At 42.0% G+C, this 16,175-nt stretch overlaps 1 protein-coding gene across 6 annotated transcripts in view; it reads right to left on the bottom strand.

Annotated features, from left to right (window-relative positions):
• Nucleotides 1-810: 810 nt before the first annotated feature.
• Nucleotides 811-16,175, bottom strand: part of SLC46A3 (solute carrier family 46 member 3) — a 57,372-nt gene continuing 42,007 nt past the window's right edge. For all 6 annotated transcript variants that reach the window (XM_069759019.1, XM_069759020.1, XM_069759021.1 and 3 more), the window contains 4 exons: nt 15,184-16,051; nt 7,391-7,474; nt 6,999-7,155; nt 811-4,577 (listed from right to left, as the gene is read on the bottom strand). In XM_069759019.1, coding sequence (XP_069615120.1) covers nt 4,496-4,577; nt 6,999-7,155; nt 7,391-7,474; nt 15,184-16,051 — 1,191 coding nt within the window. In that variant the 3' untranslated portion in view covers nt 811-4,495. The remainder of the gene's footprint in view (nt 4,578-6,998; nt 7,156-7,390; nt 7,475-15,183; nt 16,052-16,175) is intronic.

Here is a 16,175-nt window from a genome sequence, read left to right as displayed (position 1 = left end):
CAACTTGATTTTCCACTTTGATTTTGAGTATCATTTCAATCCAAGGGATATTAATTTTGATTTACATTGGTCATTTTTATGTTTTATTGTTCTCATTGCATTCCACTATGTATGTAATGAATAAAGATTTGCAATTGGAATATTTCATTGAGAGATATCTAGGATGTGGTATTTTAGTGTTCCCTTTATTTTATTTTTTTTGAGCAGTGTACTTTTCTCTGATTGCTCCTCTCCTGGTTTTAGCCTACAAATACGGATGTAAATAGTGATTAAATACTAAGTGTGGCTGCAGCCTTAGAACTACAATTCTACATCAGTGCACAGTCCCTGGCAGGGAAAGAGCAGGAACAGTTGGGTCAGGAGTTGAAGAGCGGCTGGAGCTGGGCTGCCAGGGACTTTGTAGTAATGTAGGATTGTAGTTCCAATAATGACTCATGTACTGAAAAGAGACTTACTGTTTCTACATTGAGCTTAGAAGGATTCAGCTAGTCAGTTTTTAAATAATGTGATGCTATAGACCTAATGGAAAAGAGATTAACTTGGTAGAAAGGTAAAAGGAGCAATTGTAATTATGGTACATACATAGTGCCATATAATATGATGACTGCAATATATTAAGAGGATATAAGCTTTGATGGGAGGAGGAGGGGGGCTTCAAGTTTGGAACTGACAGTGTAACCCAACATAAACCCTAAAGTACGGCCGCTATATGGTCTTGTGAAAAGAGCCTGATGACTAGTTGGAGTTTGAGTGTCAGTAACTGGATGAGTTTTGTCCTTTTTGCTTTATTTTATTCCTGGAAGAACAACATTTAAACACGACGTGATTTTTTTTTTTTTTTTAAATGATTTAATGAGAATATTTTCTTTGCGTATTTACATATAAATTACACCTATCACCGGCTGGTGGTATACATCTGCCGTCACAATATTTTGTATTGTATGACATAATTTACAGGTTGTTGTTTTTTTTTTACCAGCCTTTCCTTTATTTATCCCAGAAATATTTATAGCTAAAAATACATTTGGATTAAAAGAAAATACACATCTGTATAGAAAAAGCGTTAGAAATATTTGGCAATAAATACAATTACTGTCCGAGACCTCAGGACAGACATAACTAGTGCAAGGAAATCAAGAATCCCTTCTGTTCCTATGAAAACAAAGTTTTATTATTATTATTAAAACTGTATTTTAGTGCCTTGCCCTCTTTATGATCTCTGTTTGCCGTCAGTGAATAGAAACCTTCTCCTGTACATCCACAACCAATAGGCTCATTAGTGATTTCTCTACATTTGTTTCTAGTTCTGATAGTTTGCTACAATGTATCGGCCTGGAGTACAGAGGATGGTCTACTCTGTGTGCAAAGGTCTACAAATCTGGGAAAAATGTGTCCAGATGAAGGTTAACATTCACTGTCAGCAAGCGGAGATCTCAAAGGAGAGGAACCGGAAATAAATGATCAAATAGGCACTGTTACATGTAACCACAAATCCCTTTGAAGTTCATGTTCTACAGTTTTATGTAGAGAAATCCGACATCTACAAATTCTGTAATTACTGCATTATAAAACCTGCGCAGGCTTCAGAGCTGAAATCTCCCAGCTTCTTCACTGTGCATGAAGCAGGATCTAGCGGTTTTTTTTATTTTTACTACTACAATCAACAATTTTGCAACCAAAAACGCTTCCGAAATGCTCAAGATATGTCCAGGTATGTGCACACTATGGCCCAGATTCAGCCTCTAGGCTATGTGCACACGTTGCGGATTTACTGTGGATCCGCAGCGTCTTTTTCCCGCGCAGAAACGCTGCAGATCCGCAAGTGAGATTTACAGTACAATGTAAATAAATTGAAAAAAAAATGCTGTGCTAATGGTGCGGAAAACGCTGCGGATTAAAAGAAGGAGCATGTCATTTATTTGTGCGGATCTGCAGCGTTTTTGTACCCATTCCATTATAGAAAGCCTCCCTAAGAGAATACAAATCTCTGTAACTCTCTCGTGGTGCCGTCATGTATGATGGAAAAACACAAGCATTGCATACCTGGTAATGTGTTTTTTCATGAGACATGACGGAACCCTTATATTCCCGCCCTTTTTTTCACGTCATTAGTTGGGTGCATTATTAGCATTATACACTCCCTCGGGTGTTGGTAATTAGAATAATAAAGGATGTATTATTTATGTGTACACTAACATGCTCTGTAAAACAACTGATGCGGAGAGAGGAGCCGCCTCTTTTATCTTGAAGGTTTCCTGTCCTTGAAGGGCGGATCCCCTCTCTCGTGGTGCCGTCATGTCTCATGAAAAAACACATTACCAGGTATGTAATCCCCATGTTTCCCACGTTGTTGGTACAGTTCTGTGATTCCAGGTGTTTTTACCTGATTTATCAATGGCATCTTTTTAAAAACTTGCAACATTTTTTTTTTGCACAACTCCACTCCAGTCCTCCCCAGGAGTAAATTTCTGCACTTAAAATCGAAAAGTCGCAATCTTTTTACCACATTTTGAAAAAGTTGTGACTTTTTCCTCAAAGGGCTTATTTTTTGCGTGCCGAGATGACGTTTTTAATGATAGCATTTTGGTGCAGATACGTTCTTTTGATCGTCCGTTATTACATTTTAATGCAATGTCGTGGCAACCAAAAAAACGTAATTCTGGCGTTTCGCATTTTTTTCTCGCTATGCCGTTTAGCGATCAGGTTAATGCTTTTTTTTTAATTGATAGATCGGGCGATTCTGAGCGCGGCAATACCAAATATGTGTAGATTTGATTTTTTTTTTATTCATTTATTTTGATTGGGGCAAAAGGGGGGTGATTAAAACTTTTATATTTTTTTTATTTTTTTATTTTTTTTTTTTTTTACTTTTGCCATGCTTCAATGGCCTCCATGGGAGGCTAGAAGCAGGCACAGCACGATCGGCTCTGCTACATAGCAGCGATCATCAGATCGCTGCTATGTAGCAGAATTGCAGGTGTGCTGTGAGCGCCGACCACAGGGTGGCACTCACAGCTACCGGCGATCAGTAACCATAGAGGTCTCAAGGACCTCTATGGTTACAATTCTGAAGCATCGCTGACCCCCTATCATGTGACGGGGGCCGGCGATGCGATCATTTCCGGCCGCCCGGCCGGAAGCGGTAGTTAAATGCCGCTGTCTGCGTTTGACAGCGGCATTTAACTAGTTAATAGGTGCGGGCAGATCGCGATTCTGCCCGCGCCTATTACGGGCACATCTCAGCTGTTCAAAACAGCTGACATGTCCCAGCTTTGATGCGGGCTCACCGCGGAGCCCTGCATCAAAGCAGGGGATCTGACCTCGGACGTACTATCCCGTCCGAGGTCAGAAGGGGGTTAAAGGGAATGTGTCATCAGAAAACGACCGTTACATTATTTTTTTATTGTTACGTCTATTTTTAAAAAGTTTGGGCAATGTTACTATTTTTTTCTTATTATATTAATTAATACAATAAAGAATCTTATAGGTTTAACACTGGCCACTGGGACTTTTATATACTCCTACTTCCTGTCCTTTCACAAAGTTTTCAGTAGACTTATCAGGCAGGACTACACTGACAGGTAAAACCCTAATACACAGCTAATTCTGTGATTGATGGATCACCTGTTAAGTGATGTCACACCTTATTCTGCTCCCCCTTTCCATTCAGACTTACCATTGCACACGCTCATTAGATGCTTCAATACAAAGATATGGTCAGGATACAACCACTGTGGCTATGGACATGTGTTTCTTGAAACAATGGGAAGCTGAAGTCGTAAAATACCCACAAGTCTGTGTGATAATTGCTTTTTTTGATTTTTAATAGTGACCAAACTAATTGTAATTATATTTTTTGTGCCTATGAGACTGTCTAGTCCAAGTCAGTAGAACCGCAGCTAGTCCATGCACCGTGGTGGAGCAAGAAAGATTAGTGAAATAGACCCAATTTAGGATTTATGGAAGTCCTGCTCATTGTGGGTTTATCAACTGATTACAGATGGCTTGACTGACTCAATAATTGATAGCTGCCTTCGTTTTATGATCCATAAACCATTATCAATCTCGGATTAGGACCGCCTACTGGACTCCTTAGCTCAGACTTACACAGGTTTTAGTCAATATTTCTACACAAAACTCCACATAAATCTGCTCTTGATTTATAACCTGAAGCCTCTGATGGGACAGTATGTTCAACATTACATAATCTTACATAAAAATAGGTTTTATTTAACTGACTATTTTGGGACAGGGAAGTTAGGACGGCTGAAGTTCCTCTTCATGGTCGTTTCCACTTCACTAAACTATATATGTTACAGTTACCATAGATTCTTATTCTGTGTCTGGGAAGATCTGCAGATATCTCTCGGCCATTACTGAATCTGACGAACAATCAAAACCAAGCTCATGTTGAGAAGTAATACAATAATTCATAGCACATTTCCCCCAAGAGTGACAGAGTCACCGATTCTCCTAAAAGGTGTCCGACGCTGTGTTACGATTCTCCTTCAGGGCTGGATTCCTCATTAATCAGGAGAACGTGGTCCCGTTCTTGATACCCGATGCACAGCAAAAGCCTGAAGTAAGAGAAATAAGATCTTAGCTGGAGATTTTGGTAACAGAGCCGACATGATAGACCCACAGGAGTGATGTAGGCCGTAGTAGGAGACTACAGCCCACGAGAGCACTTCAAGGGGTATTCCACTCTACATAAATTACAGATTAAAGTGGATCCAATCACCAGAACAGGGAACTGACCTCTCTTGGCCATAAGACTGCAGGAAGGAGCAGATTAATGGAGCGGCTGCTCTCGCACGCGCCCTGCCGCTTCATTCTAAGTGTATGGCGTGCTGACCAGGAGATCCATTCAACTACTCCTGGCCGCAGTCTTTTGGCCACTGAAAAAAAACGTATAATTGAATACAGGCACATATATACTGTAGAAGCAAACCAGCCCTTACATTTTTATTTATAAGTGCATGAAACATGTAGTAGTCTGAAATCCCTGACAAAGGGCACTGCTGAGGTTCCCAGATACTTAGAATCTTCACGTTTCCTCCTATTCCAGTGTCTGAATGCAGTGAATGACAGTTCTGCCATTCAATCTAGGAATGGGGCGTGCTGAGCTGTGTCTCTTGACTGACAGCTCTGACGTCCAATAGGATCCTGTGGAGTACTGAGCTGTCAGTGTTTGATAGTTTAGTCGTCCAATCAGGACCAGGGTGTGCCGGGACATCATCCAGGTCTCTTGTCCACAGAACTTACTCTGCCTTTGATTGCTGCCAGTTGTAGCTTTGATCATTAGGCGAGTGCTTGCTCTGTGCTCCTTGTCTGGTATTCTGATCTTAGCTGCTCGACCTAGGATTTGTCTTGACCATCCCTTTGCCTAGCCCTTTTGTTGTGATCAGCTACCTTCTTGGAATAGTAACCTCAGACGCAAACCTCTTCACTACCCAGAATCACAGTTTATCCATGAGTAGTTACCAGCTTCTCGGCACTGAGATCTCATGTCCCGAGATCTTGGTGCCGAGATTTCCATCAGCGCATGCGCCGCCCCCTGGCAGCCGTTTTCCCCAGAGTCCACGGCATAGGAAACGATGTAGGTGCGGGGGCTCTGGGCTTTCACAAGATGTCGGCAGAGCCCCCGCAGCACCGAACACCCGCAGCGACGCACTGCACATCCGAACACCCCGTCATCCCAGCCTGCAGCAACACTCCACTCTTGCCACCTCCAGCAGCGACCCTGGGACCCAGCTCCACCGCAGCCACCACACCCAGTAAGCATGAAGACGCATGGATTATAAAAAAAACACCATCATTTTATTAAAAAAAGTTTTTCCTATTTTTCTCTTAAAAATTTGGGGTGCGTCTTATAATCCGGTATGTCCTATAATCCTCAAAATACGGTACTTCTCCCAGCGATCGAGGAGTACTTTGTCGATGAACAATGATTTTTCCAGCATGATGGACACTAACTTACAGGGCAAAAGTGATAATTAAGTGAAATTTTGGGACCATGGTCAGGAGTCTCCCCAGATCCCCATCCCATTGAGAACCTGTGGTCAATCGTCAAAAAGCAGGTGGATAATCAAAAACCCAGAAATCATGGCCCAAAAACATTTGCAGCAGAAATGTCTGCATCTCTTGGCAGGAATAACGCTGCATAAAATAAGCAGGTTTTTGCCACGTTTTTGGTAGATTTTTCCCCACTTATTAGTATGGGTGAAATCTTCAGCAAAACACTGAAAGAATTGGACAAATAAGCAATGTGTGCATGACACTTCAAGATTCTCATTCAATTTGCTGGCACAAGGAAATCCTAAGGTTTTGTGTCATATCTGAGCATAACAAACCAACAAAAACACAGCAAATCTGCAACGTATGCACAGGCCCTTTAAGATCTAAAATCTGAAGTAGCAAACTTCTTGAAAACCAAAATTTGCATCATCAATCTCACAACGTTTGGCCACAGCTGTACCTGCCTCCAAAAATAGTTTTGCATATATTTTTAGAGTTGTCATGTTGTTTTGGGAATGGTATAACTTGCTCACGCTAATCACAGGCCTGGATGTTCATCGACGATAGAGCTGCCGAGAGTGTGCAAACCATAAAGGCCATGCAGAGGAGGGCCAGATGGTCTCCTCACTTTTATCGGTGTGAGGACAGCAGGTTTCACCAGAGGAACAAATAAATGGATGTCAAGAGAACGAGAGGTCATGAAAAACAGGATACTAAGTGAAATGCACCCAGATCCATCTTTTCTTGCCATAAATCTCTGCATATTCATGCTTCCCTACACTAATATAATAAGGTTAATGTACGGCTCGTGCTCACTGCCCATCACAAGCCAATTCTGCTATCTACAGATCATTACATTACAGTAACGCAATTATGGAAGATTAGATCATCATTCAATTACTAGGGAGAAATTAAGGTTACCGTACATAGAAATGAAATTCCCGAAGGTTTCTATATTCTGTACAAAAGGTTGCTCTTACCACACCAGGCCAAATGGGACCAAGCTGAGGACGGCCGATAACAGGAAGGAAAACCCAGGAAACCACAGGACCGTGGCTCCATAGATGCTGTTAAACACGGCAACGGTCAGGCTTCCTGTTAGACTCTCCAGACAGGCGATGCAAGCAAACAACGCTCCTGTAACACAGGAAGGAGCTCAATTAGGGAGGAAGGTCAGAGGTTCACAACCGTAATACTCAGGCGAAGAACCTGCACATGCCACTATTATTATAAGGGTCCTGCACAGGCCACCATTATTATAAGGGTCCTGCACAGGCCACCATTATTATAATGGTCTGCACATGCCAGTCTGACCCTGCATATAAACTTGCTGGGGTGGATCTATGGTAGTTTCTAGGATTCCATTTTTTACCTTGCTCATTTTCCAAAATCACTTTGGACATCATTGACCTCAGGACAGGAAGGGGCATTGCAGAAAACAGAAAAGGAAGTCTCACTGCAAAACATAAAATCAGAAAACTCAAAGCTCAGAAAATGTACAAAAAAAACGACAAGACAATATCCGTACATCAGTTTCTTCAAAAAGTGCTCATCTGGGACTTTTACATATCTGAATGGTTGGGGACCTGACACCCGGCACACCCTCCATTACGATGTTCTCTATGCACAGCTCCATCAGTTGTACAGTGGCCTCGCCCGGGGACTGCACATCTGCCACCTATTCAAATCAGTGGGGCGGATGTGCAGTACGCGGCTCTGGCCATACAGATGACACTGTGCAGATTACTAAACCATGCTTTTTTGGATGAGGAGGCAAATCTTAATTTGGCTACCAGCTGAAGATGGAACTAATAATTAGATTAGATTCCTGCTCCCTCTTCGACCGCTTACAATCTGGCTTCCGGTCACACCACTCCACTGAAACTGCCCTAACTAAGGTCACCAATGACCTTAACTGCCAAGAGCAAGCGACATTACTCTGTCCTCCTCCTCCTGCACCTGTCCTCTGCCTTTGACACAGTGGACCATTCCCTATTATTACAGACCCTCTCATCCCTTGGCATCACAGACTTGGCCCTATCCTGGATCTCATCATACCTAACAGACGGGACATTCAGCGTCTCCCACTCACACACCACCTCCTCACCTCGTCCCCTATCTGTCGGATTCCCACAAGGTTCAGTCCTAGGGCCCCTGCTCTCCTCCATTTACACCTTTGGCCTGGGACAGCTCATAGAATCTCATGGCTTTCAGTATCATCTCTATGCTGATGACACACAGATCTACATCTCTGGACCAGATATCACCTCCCTACTAACCAGAATCCCTCACTGTCTATCCGCTATTTCATCCTTTTCCACTAGATTTCTAAAACTTAACATGGACAAAACGGGAATTCATCATCTTTCCCCCATCTCACGTGACCTCCCCCCCCCCCCAAAGAACCTATCCATTACAGTAAACGGCTGCCCACTCTCCCCAGTCCCACAAGCTCGCTGTCTCGGGGTTATACTCGACACTGATCTCTCCTTCAAACCACATATCCAAGCCCTTTCCACTTCCTGCCGCCTTCAACTCAAAAATATTTCACAGATCCGTACATTCCTAAACCAAGAATCTGCAAAAACCCTAGTCCATGCCCTCATCATCTCCCGCCTCAACTACTGTAACCTCCTGCTCTGTGTCCTCCCCTCTAACACTCTCGCACCCCTCGAATCTATTCTAAACTCTGTTGCCAGACTAATCCACCTGTCCCCCCGCTATTCCCTGGCCTCTCCCCTCTGTCAATCCCTTCTCCCCATTGCTCAGAGACTCCAATACAAACCCCTAACCATGACATACAAAGCCATCCACAAACTGTCTCCTCCATACATCTGTGACCTAGTCTCCCGGTACTTACCTACACGCAACCTCCGATCCTCACAAGATCTCCTTCTCTACTCCCCTCTTATCTCCTCTTCCCACAATCGCATACAAGATTTCTCTCGCGCATCACCCCCACTCTGATACCCTCTACCCCAACATATCAGACTCTCGCCTACTATCGAAACCTTCAAAAAGAACCTGAAGACCCACCTCTTCCGGCAAGCCTACAACCTGCAGTAACCACCGATCGACCAAACCGCTGCACGACCAGCTCTATCCTCGTCTACTGTATCCTCACCCATCCCTTGTAGACTGAGCCCTCGCGGGCAGGGTCCTCTCTCCTACTGTGCCAGTCATGACTTGTTTTGTTTAAGATTATTGTACTTGTTTTTATTATGCATAACCCTCCTCACGTGTAAAAGCGCCAGGGAATAAATGGCGCTATAACAATAAATAATTAGATTAATCTCTAGTTTTCTGAAGCATTTCCACAAGACTGGACCTTTCAGACTCCAAATTCTACAGACGAACAGACAGTGAAGGCAACTTATTATTAATTTGGACATATAAAGTTTAGTGTTATATTTTCACCTGCAATGAAAGCCCTACACGCGGAATATTTGTCAGGTTGCTGGAGATACTGGCATAACAAACTGGAAATGGCCACTGTGGGATTGTCGCTCGACTTTCTCAGACTCCTGAATATCTGCAGAACCATTGGGAAGAGCCATTTTAAGACTGGCTAGTCTAAAGGTTTTATTTATTATGCATTGCTTATATAGAGCCATTAAATCTGCATCACTTTACAGACATTATCGGCACTGTCTCCATTGGGGCTCGAGATCTAAATTCCCTATCAGTAGGTTTTTAGAAACTCCTTGCATATGTTGTCCTTGGTGGAATTTGAACACAAGACATCAGCACTGGAAAGCAAGTGGTAATCACCGAGCTGCATGATGTGCTAAGAATTAGGCTGCACTTGTATGTCCTTGCACAGACTGCGATGCACAGACTGGCGGTGGGTCTCCAGACCTGAAATCAGCAGCCTTATATTTGCCCATGACGCTGTCAAGTTCAGGTCAGGAGACCTGCAGCCCCCTATCCGTGCATCGTGATCTGTACTTGGACAAGGTTTCTCAAATGTCAAAATTATCGCTGAGATAGTATTGACAAATATGCTTCAGTGACTTTAAATCTATTAAAAAAACCCTCACATCTCACAAACATGGAATAAATCAATAGATAACTAAATATTTGGTGTCGGTCTAAAAGTCACCAGGTGCTGGAAGCCAGCCAGTGACAGCTAAATGTCAACTAAACACAGTATATTAAAAATGATATAACATAATAGTTCTAATATCACTTCTTGAATAAACATTGCTGTGCAAAGTTTTTGTCAGGTGTGTAAAAAAACAATGCAAAGTAAGAAATCTAAACACATCAAATCAATATTTGGTGTGCCTGCACTCTGCCATGTAAATAACACCAAAGCTTGTGGTCCGTCTAGAAACACTTGACACATGTTGTTCCAAACATCTTAACATCTTGGAGAACTAATGGTAGATCTTCTGTGGATGTCGCTTGTGCAAATCCATCCAGTCTTCATGTAATCCCAGACAGAGTCAAGGTTGAGATTCTTCACACGGAAGAAAGTTGCTAATGACATTGGCTCCAAAATATACAACCAATCAGATGCCTCCCTGATGGTATTACATGATGGATAAGTATCTGCCATTATTTCATACCATTGAGGAAACTATCAGCCTTGACAAAATCCAAACTTCATTTGCTGAAATACAACTCCAAACTTGCAAGGACCCTCCACCATGCTTCACGGTTGCTTGCAGACACTCCTTATTACACTGCTCTCCAACCCTTTAGAGCAGGGGTCCCCAACTCCAGTCCTCAAGGCCCACCAACAGGTCATGTTTTCAGGATTTCCTTTGCATTGCACAGGTGATGCAATTATTACCTGGGCAAGACTAAGGAAATCCTGAAAACATGACATGTTGGTGGGCCTTGAGGACTGGAGTTGGGGACCCCTGCTTTAGAGAACAAACTGCTTTCTGTAACTGCCCAGAGCACGTGCTGTCATTTTTCTCCATCCCAGTTCCTATGTTTTTGCGCACAGTTGAGTCATTTGGCCTGGTTTTATGTAGAAGGTGTTAGGCCATCATTCTTCTATGAAGACCACTTCTGATCAGACATCTCCAAACAGTGTGCCAGGTGATAGGTGTAGCTGGGTTTGTCTGGTTACTGGAGATCTTCCGCTTTCAAAAGGGAAGTAAGCGTGATGTGTTTGTTGTTCATCTACTGCGCTACGTTCCTTTGGCCGACCGCTGCCCATACGGTTCTTTGCAGCACATTACTGAGATATATCCGTAACACCCATCCCCCCCCACACACACACACACAACAAAAATTGCAATACCAAGTAGAAAAAGTTGTGGAAATTATGAAAATAAAAAAAGGACAGACATATTCGTGAATTAGTGATATGCAAACAAACAACATTTTTGAAACATCTCAATTTATTCAGTATTGAGTATGAGCGCCAAGTGCAGAAAACCCCGTACTTACAGCCTTGGCTGCTATTAATGTGATTATTAATGGTTGTGTGAGAAATGTTCTGCTGTGCTGAATGCACTTGGGCAAATCATCAAAATCACGCCGTTGGCAGCTTCCTGTGCAATTCTGGACTAATGACGTCCCAGATGTGCTCGATGGGAGACAAGTCCGGAGACGCTGCAGGCCATGGCATTTAGGCCACGCAGGCTGCTCAGAGAAGCACAAGCAACATGCAGCCTGGTGAGGTTGTGTTGAAACACATCTCCTGGGACACGTTCACGTTTCCTCCTGAAGGGCTCTTCATAGCGTTGTCCACATTCATCTCCAGACCAAGTATGATGTCCAAGACAAAAGCAGGACCCACGGCTGAAGTGGATAGACCTCCATTCCAGTCTTGCTCTCCATCATGATAGCCTCTGAGATCTATGGTCAATGAAACACTTGCAACTTGTCTGGCTCATAGACCAATTTTGTGAAAATGCATTGTGATGGTTTGTGTAGACACTGACACTTTGGACATCTAATTTTACTTGCAGTACAGAATTGAGCACTAATCGCCATTCTCTGAATCTGAGGAGACCACATGAAAAAAGCCATAAAGTGGGAACATCGCACTAATTCTACTCTGTGGGCAGCATGGTGGCTCAGTGGTTAGCACTGTAGCTTTGCAGTGCTGGGGTCCTGGGTTCAACTCCCACCAACATAATCTGCAAGGAGTTTGTATGCTCTCCCTGTGTTTGCGTGGGCTTCCTCCCACATTCCAAAGACATAGTGATAGGGAATTTAGATTTTGAGCCCCATCGGGGACAGATATGATGATGAGGTTTGTAAAGCGCTGCAAAATTAATGGCACCAAATAAGCAATACATAATATATACTCCCATGGTTATGGCGTGGGGTGGCATAATAGATGGTAGCCGGACACCTGTAGTCTTCATTCTACTAATAACTCAGCATTACATGGATTGGGTGGTGGAACCAGAGGAACGTCCGCTTCTCTAAAGCGTCCAAGGAGCCATTTTTCAACATGACTACACCAGGCCACATGCTGCTTATGCTACTTGGGCATATCTTGATGGTTTGTATAAGTTCAGAACATTTTTCAGAAAGCCATTAATAACCTCATTGATATCACCAGGGCTGTAAGTGCACAGACTTCTGCGTGTGGCGCTCATACTCAATATTAAAAATAAAAAACAGGTGGAGAATTTACAAAAAAAATAAATAATATAGATTCTATTCTCTGATTTTCCCAATTCCAAAATTTTTTTCTTACAATTTCAAATGTAGTATATACAGATATATTATATGTCTCCGATTTTGGTGGATATCTTTAATTACCACACAAGCTCCTTTGAAAGTCACTATTATAAAGATATGATATAGTAACCGGCGTAAAGAGTCTTGTGGGTGATGGGTGACTTATTTGTACTTTGCTTTAAGTCTTATTTAATCTCTAAATGTTCAACTTCAAAATCAGCAGAAAAACAGAAAACAGAGTTGGTGGTTATCTGGAAAATGGGAATAAACTTCACTATAGATACAGAGAGGGCAGATTTCGGATTTCTGTTTTGAGCAAATTATGAATAACATAAGAGTCAGCAGTGATCAGCTCCTTGCTGCTCTGGCTACATTACATAGTAGCCCCTTTGACTAGTTAACCTATGGCGTACATTTTCGTCATAAATGGTTGAACAAAGTATGTCGCTGGCTCAGGAGCGGAGCCTGCTTCCTACATGGCAGATGCCGGCTGTGTCACATAGCCTGCCTGCAAATGCAGTGACAGGAGCCTGCACCGATCGCTGCAGTTTAACCATTTCACTGCCGCTGTCAATCTTTGGGGACTTAAATCTGTTTTCCCTTGATAAAAAAATGATTTTAAAAGCTTCTATTTCAAATACAGGAGGCTGATCAGAGAACACCGACCTATAGTACGTGTCACAAATTGTGATGTAATGCCATCTCTGATCTCTAGATAGGTAAAGGCAACTTGTGGATGTTTCATTTGCCAAGAAATACAATCACAGGTAGGGAATTGCTTGAGGAGAAGGAATCAACTGTTTTTCCAGGTTAACCTTGTATGCGGCTTGATTCATATATGTTCTTCACAATGAACAACCTGCCCTATTCCGGCACAATTCCAGCCTTGCTGAAGTATCCCCAGATCATCACCGATCCTCCACCAAATGTCACAGTGGGTGCAAGACACTGAGGCTTGTATGCCTCTCCAGGTCTCTGTCTAACCATTAGATGACCAGGTGTTGATCTGGGGATGATTCAGCAAGGCTGGAATTGGGCAGGTTAATCTTTGCGAAGGACGTATGAATCAAGCCGCATACAAGGTTATCCTGTAAAAACAGTGGATTCCTTCTGCTCAGGCAATGTTCCCCAGCAGGACAATGCACTATGCTACACATTTAGGTCAATCAAGGAGTGGATGAAGGACCACCACATCCGCACCCTGTCATGGGCAGCCCAATCTCCAGACCTGAACCCCATTGAAAACCTCTGGAATGTAATCAAGAGGATGATGGATAGTCACAAGCCATCAAACAATGAAGAACTGATTACATTTTTGCACCAGGAGCAGTGTGAAAGACTGGTGGAAAGCATGCCAAGACGCATGAAAGCTGTGATTAAAAATCATAGTTAGTCCACAAAATATGGATTTCTTAATTCTTCCTGAGTTAAAACATTAGTATTGTTGTTTCTAAATTATGAACTTTTTTTTTTGCATTATTTGAGGTCTTCAAGCAATGCATTTTTTTGTTACTTTGACCATTTCTCATTTTCAGAAAATATACAAAATTTACCGCTTGGAAATTCAGAGACATGTCAGTAGTTTATATAATAAAAGAAAAATTTACATTTTACTTAAAAATATACATATAAAGCGAAAAATCAGACAAACTGAACATTTTGCAGTGGTCTCTTAATTTTTACCAGAGCTGTATATGAAAAAAAGCCAACTTTTTTTTTTTTGTACTACGGTACATTAAAAAACAAAAAATAAAAACACAAATCAGATATACACAAGTAGTTTTCTCATGATAACCTCTTCAGACACTTTCAGGCTTTTACAAAAAAAAAAAAAAAAGTTTTTTTTTCTTCCCTGCAACACCTTTTTTTCTGTTGACAAAGCAAGGAGCACATTTCACGCTCCATTTTAGGGTCCAAATAAGCGTTTCAGCTTTTGGTAATTTTTGCTTGCTTTTCCTTTATTTTTCATTTACATTTTTATGTATTTATGAAAAAAAAAAGTTTTAATCAACCTCTATTTTTTTTATGAGAGCAAAGGGGGATTTTTTTAAAAATTAAAATGATAGTGAATTTAGTTTTTTTCTTTTTTTTTTGTAAAGATGAGAACCTTTGTTTAGACATTGATATGGAAAACATTGTAAAGACCCAGGTGCAATATGAGAAATAGAAAGAAGAAGAAAAAGAAGAAGAAAAAGAAGAAGAAAAAGAAGAAGAAAAAGAAGAAGAAAAAGAAGAAGAAAAAGAAGAAGAAAAAGAAGAAGAAAAAGAAGAAGATAAAGAAGAAGAAAAAGAAGAAGAAAAAGAAGAAGAAAAAGTAGTGGCCCTGTGTCTAGTAAAGTCCAAAGGGATTATGAAAAAAACTCATGTGTCCTCATGATCAGTGGGTTTCCCAGTGGTCAGACATACAACAACCAACTATTGATGGCACATTAATTGCAAGTAATCATGGGACACATAATATCATGTGGGAGGTAATATTTTAGAAAAACAGGAAATGTGGGAAAACCTTACCCAACATCATGGTGACTGTTGTGGTAGCAAAGGCCGCCATAGTCATGCCTCCAATGCAGGACATTATTCCAATCAGGACAATGTAGGCATCTTTCAGACAACGGGTAAAGAGGACAACACCAAGAAAACTAAAAACAAAGCAGAACATGGACAAGGCAGACCCCCATCCAACTCGTACAGGATCCCAACAGAGCGGAGAGTCCAACTCATAAAGGGTGAAGAGACCCACGGCTCCAATATTAGAAAACAGATAGGCCATGAAAGCGAACATGAGCATGCTAATGGTCACCCGCTTCTTGTAGGACGCATGCTTAAAGAGCAGAAAAACTCCAGAGAAAAGCTCCTTGAAGCCTTCTTTACTCATCACGTTCTGCTGAAATTCCGATCTTTTCACAGTTTCTTCTAGTATAAAAAGGATATATAAAATATTCAGGGTGTGTAGAAGAGCTGGAAGCAGAAAGGACCACTTAAATCCCAAAGCTCGGAGTATATACCCAGACGTGATCCCCGCCACTCCGCTCGACACCCCGAGGATCATGTCAACAAATGCAATGCGTACGTTCTTCGTCTGCATGTCTTTAGCTATGTCTGCTATATAAGAGAAGCATCCACCAACAAATGTAGCAAATCCACCCAAGAATCCACTGAAGACAGAAGCTACGTATAAGATTTCAAGGGGCAGGTCAAAGAACGAGGCTGAGCAGTATGCACCGATAGTCAATAAGGCACCTGCGGAGGGAAGCAGCAGCGATGCTTTGCGCCCATGTTGATCGCCATAAGACACCAGGATTAATGCCATTAACAGACTTGGGAAAAGTGCAGTTAAATCCAGAGTTGTGTAGAACGTGGACGATTTCTTCTGGACCTCCTGAAAGAACACGAAATGAAAAGGATTCTTAGTGTTAAGACTTCCCAAAAACCATCCACAAAAATTAGCAAGACAGGACTACAACTTCTGTGTATATGAGATATCATCAGGTAGAGTTCCAAAC

Source organism: Ranitomeya imitator, chromosome 3 (genome assembly GCF_032444005.1).
Source record: "Ranitomeya imitator isolate aRanImi1 chromosome 3, aRanImi1.pri, whole genome shotgun sequence".
Classification (NCBI taxonomy): domain Eukaryota; kingdom Metazoa; phylum Chordata; class Amphibia; order Anura; family Dendrobatidae; genus Ranitomeya; species Ranitomeya imitator.
This window is presented reverse-complemented; position numbering and strand designations above follow the sequence as displayed.